The sequence below is a fragment of the Larus michahellis genome, chromosome 2, assembly GCF_964199755.1.
Source record: "Larus michahellis chromosome 2, bLarMic1.1, whole genome shotgun sequence".
Lineage (NCBI taxonomy): Eukaryota > Metazoa > Chordata > Aves > Charadriiformes > Laridae > Larus > Larus michahellis.
The window spans coordinates 79,052,062-79,070,299 of NC_133897.1; the positions used below are offsets into that span (position 1 = coordinate 79,052,062).

The following is an 18,238-nucleotide window of genomic DNA, read 5'->3' on the forward strand; positions in this document are numbered from 1 at the left end:
AGAAGATGCACCTGATAAGATAATATTTTGCTCAAGGAGAGATCTGGGTTGCGAATGCAGCTGTTCCAAAAATCTAAACCCACAGGCAAGAAATTACTTAGTTTTTGTACGAGCTATATCCATAACTATTTAGATAAACTGATGACAGACCCCAGAAAAGTGCATCAGATAGAGAAGTATAGAATTGAGGCTACTTTGAGATTGAAAAGAAAAAAATTCAAGAGATGGTAAGGATTCCCACAAACTATATTTGCAAAGACTGAATCAAAAATAATTCAATAATTAGACTATTCAACACAACATCTTCCTTCATCAGTGACTCACTTGAGAAAAGTCTATCCCGATTCAGTTCATGAACATGATTGTTTGTTGCCATATGTGACAAGTTCCGTGGCTCTCAGCTGGACTACCTGGATGCCCATAGCTAAGGGCATGCAGAAATGTTCTCAGCCTTCAGTTCTTATTTCAGAAGTCTGGCACTGCTTTTAAAACACAAGCCCACCCATATTTTGGTGCGATTACACTGCATTCATACATCAGTATTGGCTAGTACTAGGAAAGTGACACCAGAACTCAAGATTAAAATGACATAAAAATTAGACAAAAAACTTATACTGTGATGTCCTCTGATCAGCACTATCTAGTTAGTCAGGTTCTACATCAGCAGAACTAACTGAATTCACTTATTTTGGAAGGTCAGATCTTTTTCATAGGAAAATGTGTGTACTTAGGTAAAATAGCAGAGAGGCAATTCTGGCAATACCTGGCAATTCTCTCTTATTACAGTCAATATTACCGCAAATCCGTCTGTACAAGTAGACCCCAATGCCCACATATATCCCTACTGACGTTTCACTGCATGTGTAGATAAGAAAACACCTGCATGGATCACTTAGCAGGATCAGTCTCACAGCAGGGAGAAAAAGCCAGTAAGAATGCATGTCTTCAGGACACTGCATGCTTTCTCTGTTGAAACATGCAAACTAAAAAGCATGAAAAGATCTTGGCTTCTATAGAGCACACAACTGTCTGAGCAACTCCTTTTACATTGGCCATGGTACCTTGCCATCAAGTTTTCAATATGTTAGGCAGACGATCCCCGATGATACTAGCCAGCCTGCATTCTTCTCGTCCAGCAAGGAGTCAGCAAGACACAAGGCAACACTCTGCTGCCTTCTGCTATTCAGATGTACTCACGGGTTGAGAAATTCTGTATTAAATGAAAGAGACATAGCTCTGCACTGAAAATGTTACACGCTTACGTCTCTCACTTGCAAATTGAGCAGCAGCAAAAGCCCTTAGTATTTCCAGTGCTATTAGGCTGACCAAGCTCTTCTCGCACAGAACGTGTGTAGGGAGACTAGCAATTAGTCTCCCTGACCAAAGAAACGAGAAAGGGAAATCTGGCAGATGTTGGCTACATCTCTTTACAGGAGATGCAGAAGAGCAGCTGTTACCGTAGGGATTGTAGGGATTTCTTGTGAAAGTCGGTAGCAGATGTCACCATCTGCTTCTGCCCTTTCTATTAAATAGAGGCAAAAGGGAGACTGAAAGCTTGTTAAAAAAAAAAAGTAACACCAAAAACCATAAATTCAAAAGATACCTAAACATATTTACAGTGAGTGGGGGAACCCCTCACCCCCTCCCTCCTGGCAAAACTGTGATCCAGATGCACAATAAAAGCAAAGAACACTCCCCATTCTCTTTAACTCATGATTTCTTTTCATTTTAATCTTACTACATGTACTTTGACAACCTTCAGCCTGCAATCTAACACCTAGCCATTTCCTTCCCGGCTGAAAGAGATCACAGAAATGAGCAGTTGTATCCTTTCCCTCTGGCTATACAGCAATGGTCTGATGACAACTGCTTTACCAGGGCTGGTATCAGACAAATAAAAATTCCCTACTGAATGATCTACGCAATGATGTCATGTGTGGAGGCAAAGTATTTATTACTTAAGGAAAAAAAAAAAACCAACAAAAAACAAACAAAACTTCTGTTGCATTGTGTCAGGAAACATGCTGTACATGTTTGTACATCTTGGCAGATAAAGATCAGATGAGGCAAGCAATGAAGTGGTTAACCAAATCAGAAAGTTATCTCAGACATCCAAAGGCACATCTTGTAAACCTGAGAAAACTCCCTACACAGAACTGAGGAGAAAAAAGGGCTTGTCTGGGAAGAAACAAATGACACTGTCAACAACTAGTTTGCTTTCTCACTAAGTAAAGAAGGTATTAGTGAGATCCAGAGCCCAACAAAAGAACAGGAACCTTTCCAATGGTGTAAAAAAGGCTTGGATCGAGCCCCAGCTTTCCTGAAAACTAGACTTGCTAATTGCCTCACTCTTCCACTGTCAAAACCGTCATCTCTCTGAACTGAAATACCCTTCCAGTATTGCTATAGGGCAGACATTTCCACACTGGTAATACCGGGAGCCACATTCAACCACCAGCAGCAACTTGCTGGCCACCATTTCCCCTATTTGGTATCCCATAGTGTTGTCTTCAAAAAACAAAACCAAACAAAAAACCAAACCTAAAAAAATCCAACAGCATTCTGGAAAAGTTTTTTAGGTTTTGTTTTGTTTGTTCCTTTTCGGAAAGAGAGGCCACCTTGTAGCTTACTACCACTGTAGAGAGCATTTTGCTTTCCAGCCAGTTTCATATTTAGACAATAAATAAGCTTCAGAAATGGAAGATCACATTCTCCTTTGGTATTGCCATAAATCAGAAAACACTTGAGCTATACCTGGTAAAAGGTGATGAAAGTAACTGAAGAAACCAGCTTTAGCAAGGTGTACTGCTAATACAGGCCTTTTCCCCAAAGCAAGCAAATTGTGCTTATCTTACACTACCAGACCGTCACTGGAAGTATTATGCCAGAACCCTCAGCTGGCATAAATCAACATGACCCTATTCACATCAGTGCAGCTGTGTTGATTTATGTGAGCTGAAAAGTATGTACTGGTTAAAAAGTGACTATTTCATCTTCTAAAACTATAAAAGTGACTACGAAATGAAAATTAGTAAGTATAATATAAAGAAAAAATTTGAAAGGAAAGTACTACAGAAAGGCTCAAAGTAGATGTATATTTTCTTAAGATTAGTCAAACATAGCCGCTCATTTACTCCATATGACATTTTAGATAATATCCTCTGCTGTCGCATACACACATATCTTGAGTATTGACACAAGTATGTGTGCAATTTAATAATGCTGTACTATTCCCAAATTAAGACGTAAGGCTCAGGCAGTGGGTTCAACCAACCTGGAATTTATCACTGGTGGTTTTTTTAAAGTTACTGTGGCTGTCAGAACATGAAACATCAGACTTAAAAGCAAGCCCAAACAGTGAACTTAAGTGTTCAGATTTGCAGTATGGTGTCACATCTTAAGAACTACTCCTGTTACGGTCTTTCTCTTATAGAGTAAGACAAAAGTAGAAAAATCAAACAAACTTCTCCAAGCCAGCACTTTTCTCAAGCCTTAGTAATTTTCAGAAATAGGAAACCTCTCATATTAGACTTAAGCACTCTTTACCCTTATGAACTCTGTGTAGACTTCCCTATTATTATAGAGGCTACATGAGATTAACTATTGGTGCTCCTTTCTGAGCTAAAACTGAGAAGGCTAAGGAGAGGGATTGGTATTCTGAAATAAGAGGGGTATATTCCTAAATTCCTTTCAAAGGGAAGCAGCTCTTGAGATTAGAAAGTTCTCATTTTCACTAGGCTCATGTACCGCTGCCCCAGCAGTATAATATCTGAAAACCATATGAAGAGAGATCATGAAACAAACTCTTTACAATTGTCTGTTCAATTCAGCCTCAGTGACCGGCTGCTAACAGCCACTCGTCAGACAACTGCAGTTCATCGTCCTTCACCATGAGTACTGAAATACTCTATTTGATCACAGTCCACAACACAGGCTGCCAGGTACCAAAAATGCATTCTCTTCATCCTTACCACTGCCTGGCAGTGTAACACACTTCACAGATGTCTGCCTACAAGAAACAGGAGGATTTGTCTCTTCACAGTCTTTCCCTATAAATACATTCACTGTAGGAAGCTTACAGAAATTTTCAGAAGTGCAATTAACACTTCGGATATGGGGAAAAAATATGCACAGTCTGCCGGGACAGATGGACCCTGCACCTCAGCATGCAGCAGTGCCACAAACCCTCCGCTCTCCACGGATTCCCGGGCATTATGTTTTGTGCGGGCAAGATGCACGTAGTATCACCATCAATGGGATGTTGTATTTGATCAATTCATAACATTAAACCAATAATGGTATGTAATATTGGAATAAAATATGTATTGTTTTACTTAGGTATTCCCAATCTCTGAAATCAGTAGAATTAAAAAAAAAAAAAAAGCCAAACCATAAGGCATTTTAAAACTTCCATGTATATTACCATCTCTGCATAGGAATTAGAAATCCCAGTTAAACCCTCTTTTCCTCCCAAAGCGCCTTTGCAGTCTTCAAAAACATTAGGAAAGTGATGAATGGCTATTAAGAAACAGCCTCAAAACTACTTTTCTTCCATTGTCTTCTCTGCTTAAATTTTCAGACTTTCTCCCATAAAAACACTAAGCAAATGGCACTGGGCTGCGGTTACAGTTGCTTTCATGGTGTGTACTCCCACTAATGTGAACGGAGCCAAATGAAACCATTTCTAAAATGAGATTCCTGTCCGTGGCACAAGGGGCTTAAAACTGCACCCAGCACATACACACAACCAAAAGCATGGCCTCAGACTTCAAAGCGCAGGCTTGGGTTCTCCACAGGGACGTTGAGTGTGTTGAAAAGAGACTTTGGATTGGCATCTCCATTGCAGCAGTGTCAAAGCTGGAACAAATGTCAGAGGGATCAAAACAGCAGAGAGCACTGAAGTTTTCCTCTTTCAAAATGGCAAGAGCCTATAGAGGAGGAGCACAAATGGTAAACGTGTTCCTATAATTTCCATCTCATCTTGTAGTTCCTTAGTGTTACTAGAAATCATGCCAAGCTAATATCTGTCATTGCATATTCCCTCATTCTTTACGTTGGTCGGAATGTTTTAATTGCATAATGATAACTCAGAGCAACTTGGACATCAGTTTGCAGTGCACCAAGAGTATGTCACAGTGAACTGTTTAAAAGAAAGCAAAGTATTGGGGCTTCTGAATGAAACAATCTAGTGAATTTGATTCTCTTTTAATTTTGGACTTGTACTGTCATCTGCTCCAGTGAATTGATGCACCAACTTCTACCACCACGTATTTGATGCACCACTTACTGCAAATGCTGCCTACACACTGCACTTGAGGTTTTGCAGCTGTGACTCCCAACGACTGAAATCGATATTTAAATCCTATTGACACTGACTCCTTTTTTCTCCTCTTCTTTTTTTTTTTTTTCCAAGCAGAGTTGCAATTATGGTCTATTTTATATTTGTAAGTATGATTAAAATTATTATATTTTGTGCCAGGCTATAATTTATATAATTGCATTCCTGTAAAACTTGAATTTATTTTTCATTTAGAAACAGCCCACAATAAAAAGCTTCTGCACTGAGAATCCAGTTTTCTGTGTTAATTTAAAGTTTAATTTTAAAGTGTTTTCTCCAGTCGCAGCACTTCAAGGGCAGAGGAAAACTGTCATTGTATAAGAGACTTTTAATCAACCGTGGACTCTTACTCAAACTATATGCCAGTATTAATTGTTCATAAAGTACTGCAAGAGGAAAAGGGGTGATTATGTGGAATTTAAGCTGTGTTGCTATTAAGGATTAAACAGAAAGGCATTTTAAAGCCATGTGTTAAAAACCATCTTGTCAGAAGGTATGGGCCATAATCCATAATTTTTTCGAAAGATACCAGGCTGCACTCATTAGTCTTATGAATTTAGAGGGTCTATTGTTTTTGCCTCTTAATTTGACATTTATACATAAATAAAAACCTTGCGTACAAGTCACACCTGAAATTGCATCTGTTACGCAGTTGCCCACCAAAATGTTTAGAAAACCTGCCTTTTAGTGTGTCACTCTAACACTTTAGCCTTAACTTACCATCAAGAGGGAAAGAGAACTCACAGGTGTTACGTTATTGCAGTCTCTTGAGAGCACTGATACCCAAAATCAGCTACACAAGCCTCCCTTCAGCATCAGAGGACTACGAAATGCAGCAAGATGCTTGAAAGAGAGAGCTGCTGTTCTGCAGGTTCCAAGACTGCCATGAGCAGGCTACGAGTCATGACACCCTCCCTGCAGAATTTTGGCAAGTTTAAATGAAACCTGTGGATGCATTGTTTCATTTTTCCGGTCAGAGGTACGCAAAGTTGGGAAAAGTTTCACACGGGTTTTTCTAACCTCTCCTGGGGCTTTCGTGATTGAAGAGAATGCCGTTCACAGCAAAGAGATTGTAGGCCTCTCTGAAGTTCACCACAATCCAGTAGGCATACAGCTTTGCTGCCCCTAAAAAGTAATTTTAAAGCGTTACGTATACCCACTCTGCTCATACACAGCTCAGACACACGCATACACACCTCCCTCATATGCCTGGTGAAGTCCAATATTCAACAGCAGAATGCATTAGAATTTGATTCATTCCCTATATGTGTTGACATTTCATATGGAAAAAATATCCAGCAGCTAAATGGGAAAATACTCCTTTTCTGTGCAGCCTCTGAACTGGCCAGGAGGTGTTAGGGCACTTTCTCACTTGTTTTCTTATGCACGCTCAAGCATAGCACTTTTTCTTTTACAATATAATTAACACAGCCAGAGCGTGTGAAATATGCCACTGTAGTGACCTCCGCTAATAAAAAAAAAATAAAATTACTTTGGAGGAATAAAAGCGAAAATCTGGTGCCTTAACACTCAAATTGATTTGAAACTTTATCACCAAAGGCCTCCATGCACATTGCTTTAATAAGTGTTTCGAATTTCACGCGAGTTCATGAAGGAAGAAGTGAGCTCTTGGGAGTTTTTCATTTAGGCAACAAAAAATATGAAACCTTATCACTTCAGTGGTCTCCCACAAGCCTTTGTGAAGGAAGAGCCGCCCTTCCCCCCCTCTCTGCAAGAGCTCTCAACCTCTGAGCTGAATGAACACGGTCTTGTGAAGTGAGACGCTAGTTTCCAACCCCCGGGCAATGGCAGCAAATACTTTTTATATAGTAATTCATAAAGGTATGCCTCTCGACATGTCTAGTCACTTTAGCTCTATCGTCATTCTCATCTCACACCCAAATGACTTCAGCCCTGAGACATGAGCAGGGAGAACAGACAGACAGACAGACACTCCACACAGGCATCAGCAATCCTCACCGTAAGGCGATCTCGGGTAAAAAGGGGTGGTCTCCTTTTGCGGGATTTCTTGCACTTTTCCAAAAAGTTCACTGGTGGAGGCTTGGTAGAACTTCACAGAGTTGATAAGGCCACAAGTCTTAATAGCATCTAGGAGCCGTAAAGTGCCAACCCCATCAACGTCAGCAGTATATTCTGCTAGGTCGAAAGAAATCTTGGGGAGAGGAAGAAAAAAACATCATCAGTTTTACTAGGGGAGCCAGAACATGCCGTGATCATGTACAACCAAAGTAATACATCACTTGTCACAGACCATCTAGACACTTTTGTACAGAATAGATGCTCAGTTTACAAAAGTACCCTCAAAGGATTTCTAAGAATAAACAAGTACTTCCATAAATAGCAGAACCAAAAGACTGGTGTTCCCTGATCTCTCTCTCAGGATTATTTTCCCATGTGAAGTAAGGGGTAAGCCTCCCATGGGCAGGAGCATTATCAGGCTCTCTCTCATCCCCACAGCTGCCAATTTTCACAATATTCACTTGGGCTTAATATCTTTGACACACTTGAATTTGGATAAAATTATCCAAAATATATTTAAAACAAATACTAGGTTAGACAGACAGCATGACTACATAAAGATTTATTAAAAAAACCCACAAACTTTAAACACGGTCCAAAGTTTTGTAATTTAAACACACATCAAAATGGAGAGAAGACTAGAAATATCTGCTATCAAATGAGACTCTCAATGCCACCTGACTAAGGTGTACCAGAGTTGTGGCTTTTGCACAGAGGTTAGGGGGATGATGAAGTGGGAGAGCAAGTGATGAAGTGGAGGCATCCAAAAGAAAGCAGCCATCTCCCCCAGCTAACATATCCTTCAAAGTATGATAATGAACTCATGTGCGCTGCTGGGCCAAGTCTCCTCTTTCTCTCCCCGCTCCGGTAGTTCTCCGTTATCTTTGCAATGAGCTTGATTGTGGCATAGGCCACAAGACATGCTTGAGTCTAAGCTTTCAGAGTGTTTAAAAAAATATATTAATTATATTCCTTGCAGTTTCAGAAGAAAAATAAAAACTGGGAAAAGTTAGCTGAAGGTAAGAGATGTGTTGTGACCATCCCAATCTGCGGGCAGTAGAAAAAATGCTCGGACAGGAGTTGACTCTGCTTGCTTGATGGGTACAGGCTGGTTGCTCGGACATGCCATCAGAGCTCCTGGAGTCTGAAGAACTTTCTTCCACCAGTGCCCACCGAAGAGACACATTCCTCCTTCCTTCTACGTCCTCTCTCCAACCCAGGATTTTGCTTCTGTATGGCAGCTTTAAAAAAATGTTTCCTGATTATACTGCCAACATCATAAAAACTGAAAGGGGAATGGACCTGTAGAGCAATCTCTTCCATCTCTCGGACCCAAGGAAGAACTATTCTACCGACGTCCCCTCTGACTGACAAACAACTTTCAGGAACGAGCTCTAGAGTGATGGCAACGTTACAGTCTCTTTACATGATCTAGGCTAGAGGTTAGTGAGACACCACCGAAGTCAGACACTACAAACGTATGATCCCCCCCTTCGTTAGTCTTCAGTGACATGGTAACTACTAATGGAGTAGAGGGTAAATGACCATAGCTGGACAAGCTGTGCTATCACAGTGAAATCAGTGGGAAACCTCTCACCAGGTATTTTTTCAGGCTCTGTGCAGATTCAGACAGATAGCCCTGTATAGACTTCTCCTGTTAAGCCACTTTCCCTATTCAGTAATCACTAGAGGTTTAAGGCTTATTTACACAGCAGATGAAATAAAAATAATTAGATTAATTTGAATTTGCACTTATGGTTAATTCAACACAGATATGAAATAATCTAAATTGTGTTACTGTGCTCCAAAATAAAAATGTTCTCACATAGTTTTGATCTGAAATGGCTAATGCTATGAACGAAAACAAACTTTACTTTTTAATTTTTTTCAACCAAAATGAAAAAAAAAAAAAAGAAACCAGATACTTTGGCTTGTTAACCTGGTATGACCCAGCTGAAATTGAGCACTGATCTACTAAGAAGTGCTGAGCATTTTTTGTTTTAATCCATTTGGCACAAAGATGACAGCCACTTAAGGTCTCTCGGCTTCGCTGCCAGAGTAACTCTTGGGAAAACATCTTAATGAATAGGTGATGCAGTCAATAATGCACTAATGAACATAAATTAGTATATCTACCATATGGCTAGCACCTTCACATACTCACTGTAACATCCTAGCTCTCTAAGTAGAGGCAAAACCCTTACTAATTGTAGCAGAACTAGGAATTTACCTATATTAAAGAACGGTTTCCAACAAAAAACCTGCTAAAAACATCAACCCAAAATGCATACCTTTGCTTACATGTTCTATGAGGGTAAACGGCACATGTAACTGAGGTGCTCTTAAATCAGGAGATTCCAGATTATGAAACTTCTTAAGCAGCGTGTGCAATGAGCCTGCGGCAGCAGTACCAGGGACTGCTCTCCTTGGCTGATGCAGAGACCAGTTTCACAAGAGATGCTTTTCCCTATTGCCTTATGAATGACCTCAGTCTTCACCTAGAAAAAATCACTCCCTGGGGTGTGAGGTAATTCTGCCTCCGCGCTGGCTGGGTCTGAGTGTCCCCGAGCAGAAACCGCCAGCTTTGTGCCTATTTGGTGGTTTTGTAATGCGGACTATTGTTCACCAGGGACAGGACTCAGACCACTAAATCCATTTCATTTTGGAGTGCAGGTTAGACTAGAATGGCATTCATGAAAATAAAAAATGGTTTTATCCACTAAAACCTCCAACACCAAAAACATAGGACTGTTAAGACTGTAGGGCATTATCATAGCAAATACAGATAAACGCACAGTGGATTCTAATTCAGAGTTAACAACGTAAAGGAGTTTGATAAAATACTGGACTGATGAAGCAGTTACAAATGAAGCAGGGCAGAACAGGAAAAATTGCTGAGTTATCCATTATCACATTATTTTCCTCTCCTTATGCGTATTTATCTTGTGCAAGACCAACAGGAAGACCAAAGTAAAAATAAATAAATAAATAAAAATAATGCAGGGACCTCATTAAGAAGGATGTGCAATAGAGAACTGATATGCACGCACAACACAAAAAAGGCCAGGGTCTGTGTTATAGAAACAAATATTGAATCAGATTCAATAAATGTTACTCACAGAAATAATCTTGGCTGGTGCACTGAGCTCAGAGAGGCTACCTGAGAGAGTAAAAACTTCATGGAAATTACTGTAAAGGCAGGTGTAGGAAGGCTAAAACCAAGCCACGCTTTCTGAAAGATTAAACATTTATACAGGGGGGAAAAAAGAGTGTAGGTGATGAGTTTGGATGACCTTAGATGGGAGTTTTCAAACAGTCTAATTTACGACAACTATCTTAAGTGTCTGAATTAGAAAGCTCATCTCCCTAAAAACGACAGTGAGGGAGAGCAGAAAGCCTAACAGAGATGCTCTTGACTGCTTTGGAGTAACTATATACGCACTAGTTTAACTTAGCTACCTAAGACAGATGCTTCATTCTAACTTCAAAAATCCAAAACTATCAGTTACTGTCAACCGTGTAAAGCAAGCCATGCAAATAACTTTTTCTGAAGACAACACCGGGAGTTTTTGTAACAACTGGAGTAGAGGAAAGAAGCTTCTTTGCCTGGCAGAAACTTTAAACCTGAAAGTTTTCTCAAAGAGTATTGAAGGCATGGATCCAATACTTCTTTGCCCCCTTTGGACAGACTTTGTGACAAAGGGAAAGTGTAACGTACCAACTAAACAGAGACTGTCTACTTGGAACGTGTTAGCCTGAGTGCCCTGGCACTCCCTTCCCACGTACAATGGGGACAGCATGCTTTTGGATTTGTCATAGTTGTTCTCTGGAGGTACTGTGAATGCATACGTTTCAGATGCGTCTATTTATTCCATTCAGGAAGTAGTGATAGCGGTATATCATTAGCAGAGGACAGAACAACATGGAGACACTTAAATCCTTGGCTAAATGTACTTCAGTTCCAGGTTTTCAGTCCTGAACACCTTGCAGAATTGGCTTAAAGAATACTAAAAAGGAATTCTTTCGTACATAGGACTTCTATATACCGAGTATATTCATCCCTAATACAGCATATTTCAAATATCTTCTTGGGCAAGTATAAATTTCCACTGCAAGGCTTACTCATAAACATGATAAAATTTTCTTGAGAAAAGCATGGTTTCATTAGTTGTGTCCTGTGATTCTAGGAATGTTACAATACAAATACACTGAAACACATTATGGCTCTTCTTTCACACAGTTCCAAGAATGACAATGAGTTTTGTGAACTGGTTTCTACCTTTTGAATTTGAACTCTTCCCCCCGCCCATTTCTTTCTTTCTTTCTTTCTTTCTTTCTTTCTTTCTTTCTTTCTTTCTTTCTAATGGCCAGATTCAATCTTTTCAAGAGATTTGAATTTAATAGAGCAATGTTAAATATGATGTTTCCCAACTGATTATTCAAAACCAAGCCTAGCAAGATCTTTAACAAGATTTAAAAGCTTACTGAAAACTATCTAAATGAAAACATATGGGTCTTACCCTCCACAAGAACACATTCCTATCATGTCTACAAGTACTATATACAAGCCTGTGGACTTAATAATACTTGCTTCTGACCAACGCGTTGTCAACTGTGGTGATACTCTGAAAAAACGTATCAATTTAGCACACACACAGGTTTGGCTTTGCGAAATACTGCTTTGTTTTGTCATTTAGAACAATACAACTGATGGTCTGCAATCATATTAACTATTAGCTTTCAATCAAAAATAGCGTGTACTAGCAGAACATGTTTCAATGCTCTACCGAAGGAATATAAATAATGATTTGAAATTTCATCTCCTTCTTACAGCCTTCTCTGTTTCAGAAGATGGGATTCCTGGAAGGCTGGTGTTATGAGAGGGAAGCTCATGTGAAGGCCCAGAAGGAAATAGGATAATATAAATGTAAATTATTATTCCTTCACTGTAAAAGCAAAGGTGGCTAACCTAACTCTAACATTAAAATAGGCATTTTTGCTCTCTTGAAAAAACTTATAGTAGATTCTTTAGATTTGTATCAGGTCTCTTTAAGCATTGAGAAAGGTTTACACCTGAGAAGCAAGTCACGAAGTGGAAAAACTGCTCAGAAATGTTTCAAGTCTCACAAGTATCACAGTGGTTACTTTTTTGTATTCTTTAAAATCAATTCTGTTTGCTTTGAATATTCAGTGTGCCTTCCACTGCCAATAAAAACCACTGGGATCACTTATATCATCTCAGTAAACAAACTGCTCAACCCCTAGGAACAGGCATTTAAAGCAAAACATTCCAGTTGCTAAATCTAATACAGACTATGGGCCAAGCATTCCTATAAAGTCCTAACACATTGGGGAAAAAAAAATACTAGGGATTTTAGGAAATACAAAGAATTTAGGGGATTTGGGGGGTGTCAAGAGGACAGGGAAGAACCTATATATATACTAAAATGTCAGGTAACCTTCCAGGAGAATATGACAATTCCTCTCCCCCCCAACCCCTTAAGTCATAATGAATGCTTAACTCATTGCCCTCTCACCCAATGAAAGAAGTAGTTGCAAGATACCAAAATCCCCCAAACAACTATATATTTTTTGTTATATAGAAAAATAATCAATTCAATAGCTCTGAACCGCTTATTATTAAGCAACACTCTTGATATCTTAAAGCCCTATTCAACTTTTTAGCTAAATAGAAATTGACTGAAAAAACAATGACTAGAATTTCAAATAAAAGGAATACGCCTTTTGTGGATTTATCTTCTTTCCTATTTCTTTCCCTGTCCTCTTATAAATAAAACAGAAAAAATAAAGTGATTTGTATAAAATCAGACTAATTTGAAAACATGATTGTAAGCAGAGAATTAGCAAGAAAGAGTTTTGTAAGTGGAAGAATTTTTTCCTAAAATTCGTGTTAACCCAAGCTATTCACAACACTGCTGTAGCAAGAGCGCTTGGATAACTTGGATTTTCAAGTTATTTGTGATGCAAAGGAATAAGCAGTGCAGATGATAAAAGACCTGTTTCTCTGCTAGAGACTATGTGGAAGCCCTGGTGGTTGACTTCCACTGCAGTTCTGTCATACTCTGTATTGCAGGCTGAGTCACCGGAAAGACCTCATGAAGTGGTCTGAAGTTTGCTTTTGACACCAGTGGGCCCGTATTTCACTTTCACCCCTAAGTGAGAAGACCCAAACCAAAGTGCAAAAATAAGCTATTTGCTGTTTAGTGATCTTAAAATGATCTTCATGTTCTATCACCTGCCATAAACCGCAACAGACTCTGCTTCAGGAGCCAGCTCAGTCTTACACAAATAGCCCCGAAGTGGTTTTCATTACACACAAAAAAGGGGAGCTTGAATGTAAACCTGTTGATCGCCCCAAACACAGACACATGCCTTTGCACCCTCAAAAGGAGCACAAACGAGGGATGAAGCAGAGCTGAGCTCATTCATCGCTCCTCACTGTTCATTTCTCCAAGCATATTGAGATACGGGAAATGTGGGGGCGATAAAGGGGTGGAACGAAGCCGAAGCTTCACACCAAAAATGTGCTTCTAAGTCTGAAAAAAAATTACTCAGGATAACAACAAGAGCAAAAATATGCATCACCTTTCACTATGTCCCCAAGGGTCAGGCACTGCAGAATCCAAAAGCAGCTACTACCTTTCACCTCCATGAGCACTAAAAAGTTCATGAACGGCCAGTTCTACTCCTATTGCCCACACAAGATGCAACAGGAGTGATGCTAGACTGCTTGAAGTCCCCAGCTATCTTGAACTGCCCCACAGTAGAGCCTTCCCTTAGGGCAGTTACTTTCTTTGTGCAGCTAAAATACTCAAGGATGTGGGGCAAGCAGCCCCTCACATACTCCACAGTCTATGTCCGTATGGCAAGTTCTGACGGTTTGGCTTGAGTAAGTTTTTCTTATAACTCTCCTCCTGATTAATTTCAAGTTCTTGATACAAACTCTCTGAAGTAATTTTTAAAGAGAAATAGCTTAGCATTATTAAAACAGGTTTCCTTTTTCCCTCTTAAGAGTAAAAACTACTACTTGATTTTTGCTGGGCAAAAAAAGAGAAAGATAAAATCCAACACAAAGCAGAGAATACACACATGGAGAATAGTTAAGGCTTTATATTTATCAGACTAGTAGGGGTTGATAGTTGAATTAATTATTCAGTTTGTTTAACAAGTGCCTCCTCAGGGTACCCTGGCAAACCACAGGTGTAGTTGTAAATCCAGCTCATGAGGTCATCACATTCACCTGTGCCTTCAAAGCAGCCCACTAGTAGATGCCTGACCAGTTAAAAGGTATAGAAGAACCACCATTATTTTTAAAAATTTGAATGCCACAATCCTTAAATTGGAGTATCCATTCCCTTTGAGATCCATTTTAACAAAACAAAATCTCCTACATCCTGTACAGTTGTCTTGGCTGCTGACTATTGATTGAAAGGTGTGTTTCGGAACAGATATCTAAATAGAGACAATTTGTAAATTGTTTATTCTTCTGTTTCTTGGCTAGCTAAGTCAGTGGATTAATTTCACAGACTGGATTAAAAGAGAGTTGCCCAGAGACAGGTCAAAAGGCAGTGGACATAAGTTGAAACATGAAAAATTACAATTAGATATTAGGAAAAAAGGGTTCACAACACAGGTAGTCTAACACTGAAACAGGTTGTGCAGAGAGGCTGTGGCATCTCCACCCTTGGAGATACTCAGAACTCACTCAGACATAGCCCTGAGCCACCTGCTGTGAGCTGGCCCTGCTTTATGGAAAGAGTTGGTCCAGGTGACATTCAGAGATTGCTCCCAAACTAAATTATTGCACAATTTTAAGAAGACACAGAGATGGGGTTACAGCAGTGTGTTTCAATGCTCAGACACACAGCACCATCCAATGAGTAGAAAGCAGATGTACAGTGTGCAAGGACGAAGCCTAATCTTGTAGAAAATCAAAGATTTCTACAGAGGGAGTGAAGAGTTGTTCACAGCAGCTTTTCAGAGACACATAGTCCAACTTGCTATTCATCATATCTCCTCCACAAAAGAGCTTCAGATAGAGGAATGCTCAGATCTGATAGTAAAAAAAATACCAAAGTGGAGGAGGAGAAGGAGGAGGGATATCACAGAACATGAGATTCAGTATGGCCATAAACCTTTGTCACAAAAATGTAACCTCCCCATTAGTTTTGCTTATCTTCTCATCCATTTGTTATTAATTTGATGGAACTGGGGAGTTGTCAGGGTTATATGATGCAAGGGATTTATCTTGCAGAACAATCTCTAACCCACTGTTCAAAGTCTTTAGTTTCAAATTACACAGATCAGAAAAGAAGCTTTTAAAAAAGAAGCGTTGCTTCTTTATTAGTTTTCAGCAGGATTTTGTTCAGGGACAGTTTCAACAATATACACGTTTACCCGAGTCTTTAAGTGCAAGGCACAGGCAGCAAAGTCAGGATGGGCTTCGATGTTTCAAATTTTGTGGCTTCAATGGCTAGTGACACTATAATACCCTAAAAGCTTTCTTACGCACTGAAGTCCAGCTGTGCCAGAAGCTCTGAATGCTATTTAGTAGAAAGACAAAAAGGGGTAACTTGCAGAGTCACTAGAGAACGTTCAAAGGGAGATGTAAAAAGATAGCCAATTCATTTTGCTTTATATGTACCAGGGGAATAGAGAGCTATGAATAAAATGCATGCAGGGAATGCAGTCACTTTGGAAGAAATAGCACCATTTTTACTCCTTTTCACATGTAAAGAAATTAATTGAAAACATACAGGTTATTTAAAATTCTAACATGACAACTAGGTTATAGTATTCTTTTTTTCTTTTTTTTTTCTTTACTTCTCATGCTTTTTGAAAAAGTTTTATCCTTGATTCCTTGATGCTTTCAGAACACGTAGAAAGATGCTTTGCACAGAAGTGATAAAACCTCATCACAAGCAAAAAGAAAGAAGAGAGAAACAAAACCCACAGAAACCAACAAACTTTCAACACTTTATGATTTTGACAGACTTTCGCTGGATGGCAATATATATATATTGAATTAAAGTAATAATCTACTATTGTACAGGTTTATTGACAACAAATAGTATCTCCTCTCTTTTCCTTCCTAGCCAACAAGACTGCAAAACATGACTCAACACAACGGACCCTCCCAAATGTTGATACAACTTTCGCGTTGCCTAGAAGCTAGAATTACCGCAATGCTTTGCAAATGAGTACCTTGCCCGACTCTCTTGTAACTCCTACTGGTGCATAAGGTAAAATTTCTCTAGGTTTATGGGCCCTGTCAGAAGCCTTGCTTTTAACACCACAGCAAAATTATATCTTTTCAGCATTTATTATTATAACTTAAGATGATTACTTCTCAGACTGCAGTCCCTCATGCCAAATGACACAGTTTTAGAAAACTTAGAAGCAATTCAAACAACTGGTTCTCAGGTACCCCTGAAGTACCAAAAATGCTCCTCCTTCCATGAGGAAATAAAATATTTCATATATGGATTTTTGGCAAATTTGAATATGGACTAGGGTGGGTCTTTTTTCCTTATAAGGGCATTTAGTCTAGAAATAAAATTTACTGGAAAAATGCATAACTTTCATAAAATAATTTCTCAAATTTTTCAAATTCAAGTAAGCACAAATTTAAAACTTTCTATAAAATTGCAAACTTTTTTTAACAATTTTTTTTTTTGTGTTACCTTTCCCCCCCTTCCCCACACATTAGCTACCGACAATCCTCTGAGCAGTTCTCCAAGTTATCTTTTCTTTATTTTGGGTTTGGCTTTCTGTGCTATATCCACATAGTAACTGATGTAGCACAGCTATCATGATAACAAGATAAGAAAAAACACTGACTGCTGGTTAAGTCCTATAAGTCATTCTGATGAAGCTGAGCACACTCTGAATGAAGCATCTGTAGAGATATGACACATACTTCATAAAAAAAGCCACACTTTCTGTAACGTTTAACAAAAGCTTTACCTCTCACTGTATGGAAATCTCTAATTTTTCATTTTCTAAAATGAAAAGCATTTTCTCCTCCTCACAACAATAATTAATTGCTGTCTCCTTCCTTACAGCTAACTGGGGGTTGAAAGAGCTTCCCCACTTCACAGGGATATTGCAAGAAAAAATGAATTAGATGAATATGCATGTAGTATTTGCTAATGGGACCATAAACCAAATTAGACCGACTACCGAAAAATATGCCTGACTCAGCCTTTCAATTTGAAAGCTAAGGGTACAGACACAGCCAAGACACTGCAAGAAAACATGTTACTATTTCTCTATGGAGCTGAGGTAACCCTATCTGGAAGCACTCTTAAGCCACAGCAAATGTAAGATAATGCAATTTATCATAGCTCTCTTCTATTGTCAGCTACTCTAAAATCAAATCACTTCATTCATCACAGCCTAAGAGCGGACAGGTACCTCAGCTCTGACCACACATTGCAGCTTGTGACGTTGTGGTGCTTTGGTTGTGGCTGAGCTTTCAGAACAGCTAGGACTTCAGGGAGACAAATGAGAACATGAAGCTTTGAGGAAATAAATAAGCATGCAGATACACCCACGCACAGAACAAAACATGACGTCTTGTCTTGGGCACAACTACCTAGGCAACATCCTCTGGCCTGAAGTACCTGGGTGGGCAGTGCAGAGCTCAGAGTCCGACACCTGCATCAGTGTGGCAAAGGAGATGCAAAGTACTCCACCTCAGCAGGCAAACAACGTCTGCCTCCGTTCATGCACTCAGTTTACTCTTAAAATACTAAAGTCATGTTCTTCACAAAGATACCACCCTTGGAGAAAAGTACTATAAAAACACATCTTCTAAACAAATGCCATCACTTCAGA

The 18,238-nt window shown here is 39.3% G+C and overlaps 1 protein-coding gene across 1 annotated transcript in view; it reads right to left on the bottom strand.

Annotated features, from left to right (window-relative positions):
- GMDS (GDP-mannose 4,6-dehydratase) overlaps window positions 1–18,238 on the bottom strand; it is a 427,638-nt gene that overhangs the window by 252,139 nt on the left and 157,261 nt on the right. Inside the window, exons 5-6 of the mRNA XM_074576072.1 lie at window positions 7,319–7,511; window positions 6,359–6,463 (exon numbers count right to left, since the gene is read on the bottom strand). Coding sequence (XP_074432173.1) covers window positions 6,359–6,463; window positions 7,319–7,511 — 298 coding nt within the window. The remainder of the gene's footprint in view (window positions 1–6,358; window positions 6,464–7,318; window positions 7,512–18,238) is intronic.